We start from the raw sequence: 13,380 nt of genomic DNA on the forward strand, positions 1-13,380 counted from the left end.
AATCTACGCTTTTTTGACCAGTGGGTCCCTAATAATGCCAAGATTTTTAAGGTAGACTTTTTACAGGACTTTGCTACTTCTATGTCAATCTTAGGCGTCTTCTCCCATATGCCTGCTTCCTCCTCATAAAATCTGGACCCTTTTTCTCAGGTCTTTTACATTCTTTATCAATGAGCATTTTAATCTTCTCAGTGACTGGGAATGAGCACCTTTTTTTTCTGTTCTAAATCCCGAACATGTTGTCCTGGACTGTTCTAGGGGTTTTAGAATCTGCGATTCCCATGGTTGTCCTAATTGCTCTTACTAACTTGTCCATGTCTTCCACTGGAAAACATGGCCTACCCCTGTGTCACTATTAGAGATGAGCGAATTTGATCGGGTCAGGGCTTATTCGTCAAGCTATATCGCAAATAAGCTGCAGAGGGAATCCAAACAGGCTCTCCATGCATGTGTCGTGATTGTCACACAGCCGCAATACATACAGCTGCGGAGCAGAACAACTGATTAGCCAGAGCGATCCAGGAATCCGGGTTCCCTTTGCAGCTTAGTAGGTAAATGCTATAGCCTGCCGAATAAGCCCTGACCTGATCAAATTTGCTCATCTCTAGTCACTATCAGAGGAGGAAGGGGAGGATGAGGAGACAGAAGACGTGTCTGAATCATCCCTACTCTCCAATACTACTGAACCATACAAATCAGATGACTGTTTAGATGTTTTAATGAGTCTTTGACTTCTGATTTAATTATGGACTTTAGGTTTTCGTTTTAAGTTTCAAAACTGGGGGTTTATTCTTAGATGGTCTTTTGAATGCAATCCGTGCATAATCTCTTTGTATATGTGCTGGATAAGCAGTCTATGCACAGCGCACATTCCTAATTATTTTGCTTGGCGCTACATCTCATGGGCCTTTCCTAGTAAAGAAAAGTACATAGAGAAAAGGGACCTATTTAACATGGTGAACTTTCACGTAGATCACTTACCATTCTGTTGTTCAATGTAGGGTACCGGAGATGAAGGTTGGATTGGTTCACAAAAACGTTCTCCCCTGGAGGTGGTGGACTTATGACCTGCCCTGCTCCTCTTGCCAGTCTTGCTGCTGCTTGTCTGACTGCCACTTCTGCACCCCTGACGGTGAATCTGCTGGCATTGTTGCTGCTGCTGTTGTGGTGGTTGCTGCTATGGTGGCTCCTGAAGCATATCCATCATGAGGACTGCTGCAAAGGCCGCCACTATCTTGCAACCTTCCCAATATATACTGGGATGGTTCTGACACACCTTCGTCCGGCCCCTCCCTAGTTTCCAGGTCAATCATTTTATTTGAATCTACATGCTGTGCCCAGGTAGCCATGGCAAGCTCTCCGCATGCGGAAATGACGATGGCGGCATCCTAGTTTTTGGCACGCTGCATCATCGGGACGTGTCAGACATTACATCCTGCATGTGCGCAGACCCGGGCAGCCATGTTTTCCAGCGCACTCATTACTGGGTGCTTCGGGTCTTTCACCAGGGCACCCCGCGCATGCTCAGACACGGAAGCATGTCCTGGAGCACTCAGAACTGGGTGCTCCTGTAGCCCTGGTGTGCACAAACCCGGGACTTCATGTCGGCAGCAGACTTTTACCAAGAGGTCTCTACCTGCACGGCGCTGCACTGACCTCCTAGCCAGTGGTACCTCACCCCTACTTAGGGTATCCCATCCTGGACACTCTCCAGACCTGGGTAAGTTCAAGTGTACCGCTCTTCTTAGGTTCCTTCAAGGACAGAAAACCAAACTGATGCGGAGGAGAGGAACCGCCCTTTTATTCGGTAGGTTTCCTGTCCTTGATGGGTGGATAACCTCTCATATGGTGCTGTCATAAGAGAAGGGGAAAATAAAAAACGTCTACGGGTATACAGTGTGCCATGGGCAAACACACAGCTCACGCACTACTTGACTTGACTGTGTATATTTCCTTATAACCATAGACTGTGAATGTTAGCATGAGTCCCAGCAGAAATACCTACTGTATATGTCATAAAGCAAATTTTTCCTTGAGCTGGTTCTATGAACAGCGAATTCAGTATGTCTAGCCCTGATCTAATATGGCATATTTGGGTAATGGTGTATTTGCAGATTCACTCATAAAGGAGACCAACTGACCAGTTTCCTTGCCAACACCCTCTTGAATCCATGCTATGAAGATTTCAAGTACAGTACAATACTCCTCTAAGTGAGCAGGTTCCTGTATATTCAAAGATGTTTTAACATCATTCTCAGTGAATAAATCACAGTACTTGTGATATTTTGGGGCAAAGCAATAGTTCATAATCTGGTCTACAATGAATAACAATGAATAAAATATACATTGTAATAGTAATAATATGATATTCTAAAAAATATTTCTTATGAAAACATTTTCTGCAATGGTGAGCACAGAAAGTGCAGGTACACGAAATTCAACTGTTACAGGAACATGTCAAAACTTTTCCTTTTTTTTTCATGACAAGAATGACCCTCTGGCTAAACATATTTAGTTTTTTTTAACAGAAAGCTACAGTAATTTTCACTGTCTGTTAGAGGACAGCTAGTTCTGCTTGAAGGCAGACGCTAAAAATTCACAATTCTGCAAAAAATTAGGACGCTGTCTCTAGGCAAAGCAGGAGTGTCAAGTGACAAGTGAAACGTATAAAAACTTGGTGCATGTCAGCTCATAGTTTCCACTGAAACATTCTGGAAGAGGATTTTAAATCTGGGTTAATTCATCCTTTTGTGCCGTCATGTCAGTCTCAGGTTCAGGTTCTCTTAGTTGGGCAGCTTCTTCATCCCAGAGGTCAGGCTATTCTCTTGGCCATGGGGCTTCTTCTGGAGGTTTCTCCCGTGTAAGTGCAGGAGGAATTGGTTTGGGCAGTGGGGGTCTTAGCCTTGGAATCGGAGGAGCAGGTTTTGGGGGTGGCCTTGGCTTGGGTGGTGGCTCAGGATTTGGAGGTGCAGCGGGAATAGGAGGAGGTTTGGGAGGAGGTTTGGGAGGAGGTTTAGGAGGAGGTTTGGGAGCAGGATTTGGAGGAGGTTTAGGAGCAGGATATGGAGGTGGTTTTGGAGGCAGTGCAGCATTCAGTTTGGGACGCTCATTGACTGCTGGTGGCCTGAGCTCAACTCTGAATGTAGGTGGGCCACGTGTTGTACCCCAGCTACTTTCTAGGGCTACAGAAAAGCAGACACTAGCAGGATTAAATGAACGTTTTTATTCTTATGTGGAGAAAGTTAAGCAGTTACAACTTGAAAATCAGACCTTACAGACCCAGTTGAACTTATTAACAGGAGGCACAGCATCCTCTGCCCCCGATTCCTCTTCTCCAGTAAATTATGAGCTCCAACTTACAGATCTGAGACATACAGTGGAAACTCTAACTCTGGAAAATGTCAGACATGAAATTGAGCTTGACAACGTCAGAGGCGCTGCAGAAGAACTCAAGACCAAGTAAGTGCGAAAATCATTCCTTTCAAATCAATCCAAGTTTGTGAAATAATTTTGATTTATTGATTGTATTATTTATTGTCATCATTAATGGTGCAAGAAAAAGAAGAATACTGAAAAAATGATATTGCTATTATAACAAAGTGACATCTATTAATACATATATGCATTTACCTTGGTCACATTTACCACAACGCAAAGACAATAGGAAAATCAGTTAAACACACAAGATTTTACTTTAATTTCTAACAATTAAAGACAACTACACTAATGCACCCTTACAAAAAAATAATCTACAAAAAATACATACAATTTGTTGTGGAAATTTCTGTAAAATCCTTTCAATCACTACAATGTAACATTTGGTTGGTGGCAGTGCAGTAAATTACAGCAGTGGGAAAAATGAAAGAAACGTGATAGTCTTAGACATTGTGTAGCAAGTAAACATTATCACAGTGTCAGTTCAGCACTAGATATTTCGGGTTATTGGAAATGTTATATTTACTAGGAATAAATGTTTGCATTCCTTGTTTTAGATACGAATTAGAATTGGGAGTGAAATTTCAACTGGAAACCGACATTGGAGCAATGAAACGGGTAATCTTACTCTGCGGATCCTCATAAGGAGGTTCTGTGTAACAATGACATTTCAGGCTATATTTTGTTGGTTATTTTCAGTGCAGGGACATAAATATATGGGTGCCATATTTATAATGAATCTGGCCATTTGTTTTCAGTTTATGGAATTCTAACATTAATATCATCTAGTTTTGCAACAATATTTGGGCCTCTTAAACTACCTGGTACACACTAAACAAAAGAGTCCATTAGTTTCTTTTATCAGGGTGTTTATAATATCTATTAGTAGCAAATGAAGCACAGTATGTGATCAATTCATCTACTACAAGGTAATAAAGCTGAAAAACAATGACAATGATATGCTTGATCAATATCTAAAAATTAAACTAAAGACTAATAGGGGCATTTGGACTATATGGAGGTAGGATCGATCTCTTCCAGCCAAGACTTTGAGACCAACCGCAGAACCTGGCGACCTGCACCTATCCATTTATTACATGCCCATTATTCATTACCACCATGCAATTCTACATTTTATCAGCAGTGGATGTTGAAGGTAGAGTATGTAGCCTGTCCAATCTTTTCCTGGACTCTCTCAGTTTAGAGGAGATGCCTTGGATGCAATCCTTTAACATGTTTACCATGTCAACATGGTATGTGTTATATCATTAAAGAGCCCCTGTTACCAGTTAAAAAATGGCCAGTTTTCACTCCTATTTTATTCCCACTGCTCACCGAAGTATTCTTAATTTTTTTCAAATCTGCTGTACTGTTCCAGAGATAAGGTCTCTTATATCTAGTCCTATTTTTTATGTCTTTACAAGGGGGGAGGTTCACGGGATTCTGTGAGACATATCCCTATTATTACTCTATGAGCTCACCCACATGGAAAGACTATTTAGTACTAGATGAAAAGGCTCAAATTTCTTGAATCATATTGTGAATTTTAAGAAATAAAAAATGAAATACTTAGGGGAGCAGCTGGAATAAAATAAGAGCAAACACTGGACACCTTTGACCTGGTGACAGGTCCTTTTTAAATCAAGTTATATAGATGCTATCAATCAATCAATTAAAAAAAAGCTATTATAGATTTATATTCACAGAGTAAAGTGGATCTGCATTCACTGGCACGTAAGAAGAAAGCATTGGTGGAAGCCTGTATATGATGCACTATTATCACTAAACAGTGTAAATGAATATAGTGTAAGTCTCATATGTAATAAAAGAGGAAACACTGTTAAACCCAGCAGTAATACATATATATGGTCGATGTTTGACCAGAAATGGCCTGATCTAGTTTTTAGATGATTGGTATGCCAGTTACATTAGCAGTGAAGTTACTAATTAGCTTCTGTATGGATCAATTAATTTACAAACAACAAATCAGGTTATGATTGGCCAAGCAATTTTCAGTTCAAGGTACACTACCTGAAAGCTGATGTTACTCATTAAACAATTGTGATATGACTTTAAACGCTTATTTATTGACTTGACTTACAATGACAGGACATCGAAGCTGCTACTGAACTGCGCTCTGTACTGGAACAAAGATTCTCAGCGGCACTTGATGACTTAGAATTTTTGAAGAAGACACATGAAGAGGTGAGACTGCGTGTTGACGGGTTTTGATTTCTAAAGCTTTCAATATTTACACTGAGCTAATATTCTGACAATTTAGAAAATCTAACAAAAACACATAATATATAACATAATATCACAGTATATAATACATTAATGGTATGTAAAGGGAGAGGTAATATTTTAATATGATAAATATTATTGTATGTTATTTACATAGCACCAACATATTATAAAGGAAAAACAACAATCATGATCTAAGTAAAAATAATAATTGACATATTAATAGTTGCTAATATGAAACAGTATGCACTTGAGAAGCATTCAGCATGGTTTCAACTCTAGGCTTGATAGTGTCATGTTAAGGCAAGCAAAGACATGGCAGGAAGGTTGGCAGATTTGTGTGCCTGTTAAGTGGTGATAATAAGTTGTCCTTTCTTGTTCAGGAACTGTCAACCCTACAGGGCAAACTGGGAGCTGCAGCCGATACATCCGTCTCACTAATTGAAGTTGATGCAGTCAAGTCTTTTGATCTCACAAGCGCTTTGAATAAACTAAGGGCAGATTATGAGAAATCCGTCGTGCAACACAAAGAAGATGCAGAAACATACTTCAGAGCCAAGGTAACATACAAGAAACATCTAACAGCAAATTTAATGGTTCAAAAGAAGTCTTTGTATACCTTATTATAAGGAGAACATGGTGTTACTCAGTAGCACCAAATATCAATTACATTTAATTGATATATTTCAACATTTTACATTAATTATGATACTCAATGTCATATGAGTAATGGCAATGTGAAAAAAATATTTTGTAAATTAAAAAGAATGCAATTACTCTTCTTTTAGATGTATCAGTGGATTGTAGTTATAGTACCTGTAATATAATACAAGATTCAATAGTTGATAAATAACTTTATGTGATACTTTTATATCCACAGATTGAAGAAATAAACAGTGAAACAGCAAAAACATCAGAAGTTGTAGCCTCAGTGAAAACAGAAATTACCAGCTCAAAGAAAGAATTACAGACACTAAATGCAGAACTACAGTCTCTTCTAGCATTGGTAATGTGTCACGAGTCCACGTTTTCATGTTACACATTGTAGAGTTTTTTAATCTTCCTTCAAAATAATGTTAACTTTGTTTCTTAAGTCCACAAGATATAAATAATTGTATTATTTTTGTTTGCCATCGTCTAAACAGCTAGCCTGATTTCCGAGCATCTCTAGTCAAAGCCAATTAGACAGCTGAGATAGTTATTAAATATATGTACTTCTTAACTAAACTCCCGATATAATGTGCAGTGACAGTAAACTTACTCTAGTTTGGCTGCTGCTAGCATGATTTCTGCATGTTATGGTGATGGCCGCGTGTAGCAGATGTGGCTACAAGTGACTTTACCTGAACAGATTACCAATGTGCCTTCAGACTCCCTCAATGCACTGAGGAGAAAGCATTATTCTCAAAGCTTCTCCAGGAACTTAAATGGAACCTGCCATTGACATTTACTATTAGAAGGTAAGAAGAGATTTAGCAGCATCCTCATACCCTATGTAATGATGCCTGTATTAGCCTTTCACACTAAATATAAGTGCCAAGTTTAATAGTCCCTGCTCTCCCTACAGTCACTGGACTAGTCAGACTGTGAATCAATGCCACTGTGTAGGTAGAGCATGCCCACAGCAGTGTGACTGACATCCACGTATGTGCAAGGAGATGGAGAAGAAGCCATCCCTATTCTCCACCTCCCTGCTCACACAGTGATGTCAGTTACATGGCTATGGGCATGCTTCCCCAGCACAGTGGTATTGAATCAGATTCTGACTGGTCCGGTGACTGTTGGGAGAGCAGGGACAAATACACTTAGTTTTTAAGCACACACATTTAGCATTTAGGACTAATACAGGCATCATTGAAGAGGGTATTAGTATGCTGATAAAGTGCTCCTAATTCCCATGGTAAATAATGATCACAGATTCCCATTAATAATGGGTATATGAACAGGATAAATTTGTCAGTGATATGTGCACTTAATACAAAAGTTGACTTTTAATCTGTCAGAAGGATCAACCCTCCTAAACAGTCTATATGGGCAATAAAATGATACCTTGATATTTGAGATCCGATGTCTAATGTCAGGGAAATCCATGTTTTTATTTTATGTAAATGACCTCTTCTAGGTTATGGGCCGGATACTGATCTGCATAAGAACATATGCAATACTGACTTCATGTGAGATGGAGGCTGAATCTGAGAGGAACCTGTATATGTGTCAGTCATAACCACACACAGCTCTGCAGTGAGATCAGGAGATCAGAGAGCGGCCATCACATATCACACTGATATCTTCTGCTATGGTGGCAGATTCTCATGCAGATCAGTATCCAGGCTACAGTCCTAAATAGCTCATTTACTTATAAGAAAATCGTGGATTTCTCTGGAATAAGGTATCAGATCGCAGATATCAAAGTATCATTTTATTCAGTTTCCTATGACTTACATGCCCCACTATAGACAGCTTAGGACGGTTGATCCTACTAACAGATTCCTTTTAAAGCAACAATGAGTTTTGTAATAGAAATGCTATGAAACACCGCAGATATTCAACAGGAGAAATTGGAGATCTTCCTCAAATGTGGTAAAGCAATGGATGTAACACACTATTTTACTATGTAATTAGAATTACACACTTGAAAGCAGTCTGGCGGAAGTAGTTGCAAGATCCAGTGTGGGAGTGGCGGAGTTCCAGGCACAGATATCCAGCTATGAATCAGCAATTGAATTGGCAAGGGTGGAACTTCACAAGATAATTGTCAACTACCAGGAACTGTTGGACATCAAACAAGCATTAGATGTAGAAATCTCCACCTACAAGAAGCTGTTGGAGGGTGAAGACATCAAGTAAGTTTACTGTTGTGTTCCTATTTTTCTTAGAATTATCCTACGAATATACATCTGACACTAAAATATGAAGCAGTAAACTATACACTATTCAGCTTTATTGTCTATTTTATACAATCTGTAAATTTCACACAAATTGATTTAGAATTGAGTTTGGTTTTTATTTAGCTATTTTTTCTTAAGTGGAATCTGTCACCAAGATAAACAGCACTTAACCACCAGAGTGTGGCTGGCTGAAGAAATGCAGATTCCATACAATTGTTACATCTGAATTCACTTTCGCGCCTCCAGAGTAGGAGTCCATGCTCCAAAAAACATAGATATTCCTATAGTGAGTACAGTGTGAGCCTTTTGAAGGCTTTCTGCAGGAGAGGGAAAAAGTGCACAGAGATAAGAATGATACACATCTTTCAAGCTGTGACATTTCAGTGATCCACAAGTTATAGTATTTCAGTCTGTTTTGTGGTGAAATTCCATTTAAGGGGAAGATTATTATTATTATTATTATTTATTATTATAGCGCTATTTATTCCATGGCACTTTACATGTGAGGAGGGGTATACATAATAAAAACAAGTACAATAATCTTAAACAATTCAAGTCGCAACTGGTACAGGAGGAGAGAGGACCCTGCCCGTGAGGGCTCACAATCTACAAGGGATGGGTGAGAATACAGTAGGTGAGGATAGAGCTGGTCATGCAGTGGTTTGGTCGATCGGTGGTTACTGCAGGTTGTAGGCTTGTCGGAAGAGGTGGGTCTTCAGGTTCTTTTTGAAGGTTTCGATGGTAGGTGAGAGTCTAATATGTTGTGGTAGAGAGTTCCAGAGTAGGGGTGATGCGTGAGAGAAATCTTGTATGCGATTGTGGGAAGAGGAGATAAGAGGGGGTAAGATACGATAAACTAACAGTACCGCAGTAGTCATCTTGCAGAAACCAAAAGTAAGAGGAAAAGTTACATAGGACAGAACATATGCTCAGTAAGGCTATGTGCACACGGTGAGTAATTGGATGCTAAAGTTTCTGCAACATTTCTTCATCTCTTGGCAGAAAAAACGCAGCAGCAAAAAACATGCGTTTATGCCTGATTTGAGTGAAGTCAGTGGTGAAAAACGCAGGGCAAAAAGGCACAGAGAAGTGACATGCTGCAGATTATTCTTTGTACCAAATCTGCAAGTCACAAATGAGCAACGTGTGCAGGGCCGGACTGGCCATCTGGCAATTCTGGCAAATGCCAGAAGGGCCTGTCTGGTCATGGGCTGCTTTGTCTGCTACGTTGTTGTTGTCTCAAGATACCCATACTGTTAAGAGTTGTGATGGAGCACAAAGTTGCTGACTCCGTCACTTACCCCAGCAGGTCACGAGTATCATTAGAAATATTGGTCTTGTAGAAAATCTTCCTTTCCTACATCCAGGGTAATATTAGTAACATATCCCATCTGGTTCATGGGGACAGGGACAATATGGGCCTGTGTGATTTCAAATGCCAGCATTGAATTTCAGCCCCAGTCCGTATCTGAACGTGTGCATGACACTTCAGGTCTCTCATTCACTTTGAAGGCATCAGGATTGCTTCAGGTGCTAGCAAATCTGCATGGCAAAATGCATCAAATCTGCAATGTGTACACAAGCTCTAAGTCGCTTTGACATTGCTGTGTACATCTTCATTCCTTTTGGCATTTCTTAGCACTTTTTCAAAAGAGTTTCAGGTGTAATCTGCATGAAAAAGACATTTTATTCACATTCCCGAATTATTCAATTTATCAAACATCATACTCTAGTCAGAAGTATTGCTCATACTGTAGATGGGCAGAATGACTTCAAAGGCAAGGAGCTGTTTTAGAATTTATTACTATGCTAAAATCAAATATGGCATCTACTTTTAGGTTTCACTTACACAGCAAAGTTGTATGTACAAGCCTGGGCTCAGAGTGCTCTGCATGACTCTATAGTACTGACCAATACTTGTCCTGGACACATGGTTTTTCCTCACAGAATTTGGGAGAATGATCTGTAGAAAGTCAGAAGTACTGTATGGGCATATATTAATCCTAAGGGCAATTTATTGAGGATCTGTGCTACATGGACCCCACACAGAGCTATGCACATGAAGTTGTAACTGCATTTGTTTTTGCGGAAAGCAATAGCTGTTAGGTGGGTGTGAGATGCATGTTGCCATTACAGTCTGGTTACAAGTTCAGTATTATGCATCTTTAATAAAGCCTAGAATGAAATGATCCACAAATATAATTATCTCTTTCATTCCTATAGATTTCCTGATGTAGAAGTCTTAACAGGAGGAACTTTCACTTACTCATGTAAGCATTGTTTGCAATAGTTTCTCAGTATGTAATATAGTAAACATATATTGCTCTCTAGACATCTCAATATAGTTGCATAGGTTAAAAAAATTGACACTCATCTATCAAACTCAATCAAAGATTATTTCATGAATCCACCTGAGTCTGCCTGGGTGATCCCTTTCTTATATACTATACAATTAAGTTACGCTTAAAGGGAACCTGTCACCCCCAAAATCGCTGGTGAGGTAAGCTCACCGCAATCAGGAGCTTATCTACAGCATTCTGTAATGCTGTAGATAACCCGCCGATGTTACCTGAAAGAGGAGAAAAAGACGTTAGATTATACTCACCCAGGGGCGGTCCCGCTGTGGTCCGGTCGGATGGGTGTCTCCGGTCCGCTCCGGCGCCTCCCATCTTCGTTCCATGACGTCCTCTTCGGGTCTTTACGCCGCGGCTCTGGCGCAGGCGTACGTTGTCTGCCCTGTTGAGGGCAGAGCAAAGTACTGCAGTGCGCAGGCGCCGGGCCTCTCTGACCTTTCCGGCGCCTGCGCACTGCAGTACTTTGCTCTGCCCTTAACAGGGCAGACAAAGTACGCCTGCACCGGAGCCATGGCGTAAAGACCCGAAGAGGACGTCATGGAACGAACATGGGAGGCGCCGGAGCGGACCGGAGACACCCATCCGACCGGACCGCAGCGGGACCGCCCCTGGGTGAGTATAATCTAACGTCTTTTTCTCCTCTTTCAGGTAACATCGGTGGCTTATCTACAGCATTACAGAATGCTGTAGATAAGCCCCTGATGCCGGTGAGCTTACCTCACCAGCGATTTTGGGGGTGACAGGTTCCCTTTAATTCCCCCTTAATGCTTATTAACGTTTGCTTGTGTTTTAAAGGGGTTGTCCTATAACATAGGATATATTAAAGGGGCTTTTTCCATGTGTGTTCTTTATGACCCAGAAAAAACCTTTGTTTAAGGCTATGTTTACACTACTGTTTTGGTTCCTGTAATGAACAGAAGACAGAGAAGCTAAGCTGGGTCCACCCGTATGATGTCAGAACAATTCACCCATTGACTGCAGTGTGGTGTCCATCATATAAGGCAGGAGAAATAACACTAAATGAAACTTAACAAAATCTGGGCTGTCGGCTCAATGACCAGACCTAGTTAGTTATACGGTAGTCATTCATTTGAACGGTTATTATATAATACTAAATTCCCTTGTAATAGCTGCTACAGTGGAAGTGTATAACCATATACCATCTCTTACCCACACAGAACTTTGGGATAACAGCTGGAGTTATATTTATAAAACTGATTGTCTTCATAAAGTCCAAAAAATTAATAATTATAATAAAATAAATTAATTGATCTCTACTTTTCTTTACAGCTGACGCCGGCTTTCAGAAGAAAGATTCATCTATAGGTGAGTAGGACAAACTAATTAGATAATCAAATTATAGGCTACCATGCTGGCCAAAACACAAATGTTTTTGATATGGAGGCTCAGTATTTCTTAGATTGGAGAAAATGCTTTAAACTGATCATACAAATTAAGTAAAAGTTGGAGTATTTGTTAGTGCTCGGAGATTTAGTTTTCGTCACCTCAGCTGCATGATTTACTGCTGCTGGACAGCCTGAATACATGTCGGAATTCCCTAACAAATAGGCATTCCTCATATGTATTCAGCCTGTCTAGTAGCCATAAATCATGCAGCTGAGGCGATGAAAACAAAATGTCCGAGCACTACAAAATATTCGGAGATCACCCGAGCACAATGCTATTCGCTCATTAGTCATTACTAGTCGTGGTAAGTTACTGTATAGGAAAACCCTACAAATCCGCAGCACATGCAAGTACCCTTATTTTCCTGCATGTAACATACCTATGTGTAGCAGAGCGATATAATCATTTCAATGTTTCTTCTATTTTCCTTTCAGCAGACTTAATTTGAAACCAAGAGGTGACCAGATTTTCAGAGAAAGCAAGATGATGACGCCAATATACTACTTATTTTGTGCTTGGCAAATGTCCTGTTAGCCTAACTGCAATTTTCTTTTTGTTTTCTAAATGATGACTGCATTATCTGAGCAAATTCTATGTATTTTCTAAAAATAAATAGTTTTTGTCTCTTCATGCATTTTTCAGTGACATTCCTTTGAAAATGAATTGCATAAGCCATATGTATGGGTATATTTAAACATATATCTATATCTATCTATGTACATAAATATGTATATGCACCAAATTCAAAATATACAAGTTCTGGTTAAAGGAAACCAGTCAGACGATACATACTGTCTAATCCATGGGCAGCATGTATCGGGCACTATCTTACGTTATCTTATCTTACATTGGTATGTTTGACTCTGAAATGCTGCACTGTTTCTATAGAAAAACATACTTTACTAGCCACCAGGGAGAGAGACCACACTGTAGACTAGGCAGACAGGTGGTTCCCTGGCTGCTTCTCCCCACCCGCTGCCCTGGATTGACATGTGAGCAGGTAGGGAAAAGCCGACAGCTTTTAAAGTATGTTTATCTCTAGAAACGCTGCA

At 40.0% G+C, this 13,380-nt stretch overlaps 1 protein-coding gene across 2 annotated transcripts; it reads left to right on the forward strand.

Moving 5' to 3' along the window:
• The first annotated feature begins 2,686 nt into the window (after positions 1 to 2,686).
• Positions 2,687 to 12,958, forward strand: LOC143782189 (thread biopolymer filament subunit gamma-like). Of its 2 annotated transcripts, none has more exons than XM_077269376.1 (9): positions 2,687 to 3,459; positions 3,993 to 4,053; positions 5,545 to 5,640; positions 6,063 to 6,239; positions 6,560 to 6,685; positions 8,302 to 8,522; positions 10,791 to 10,837; positions 12,212 to 12,247; positions 12,763 to 12,958. In XM_077269376.1, the coding sequence occupies exons 1-9, from the start codon at positions 2,759 to 2,761 to the stop codon at positions 12,774 to 12,776; spliced, it is 1,479 nt and encodes a 492-aa protein (XP_077125491.1). In that variant the 5' UTR covers positions 2,687 to 2,758; the 3' UTR covers positions 12,777 to 12,958. The 2 variants fall into 2 exon arrangements, with proteins under 2 accessions (XP_077125491.1, XP_077125493.1); XM_077269378.1 differs by having other exon boundaries at positions 12,766 to 12,958.
• Positions 12,959 to 13,380: the final 422 nt, after the last annotated feature.

The sequence above is a fragment of the Ranitomeya variabilis genome, chromosome 6 (assembly GCF_051348905.1).
Source record: "Ranitomeya variabilis isolate aRanVar5 chromosome 6, aRanVar5.hap1, whole genome shotgun sequence".
Classification (NCBI taxonomy): Eukaryota; Metazoa; Chordata; class Amphibia; order Anura; family Dendrobatidae; genus Ranitomeya; species Ranitomeya variabilis.

Excerpts from the sequence above, each read along its gene's own strand:
- LOC143782189 (XM_077269376.1), top strand. The coding sequence starts at position 2,759 with ATGTCAGTCTCAGGTTCAGGTTCTCTTAGTTGGGCAGCTTCTTCATCC. Across the intron at positions 5,641-6,062 it reads TGAAGAAGACACATGAAGAG|GAACTGTCAACCCTACAGGG; the intron begins GTGAGACTGCGT and ends TTTCTTGTTCAG. Across the intron at positions 8,523-10,790 it reads TTGGAGGGTGAAGACATCAA|ATTTCCTGATGTAGAAGTCT; the intron begins GTAAGTTTACTG and ends TCATTCCTATAG.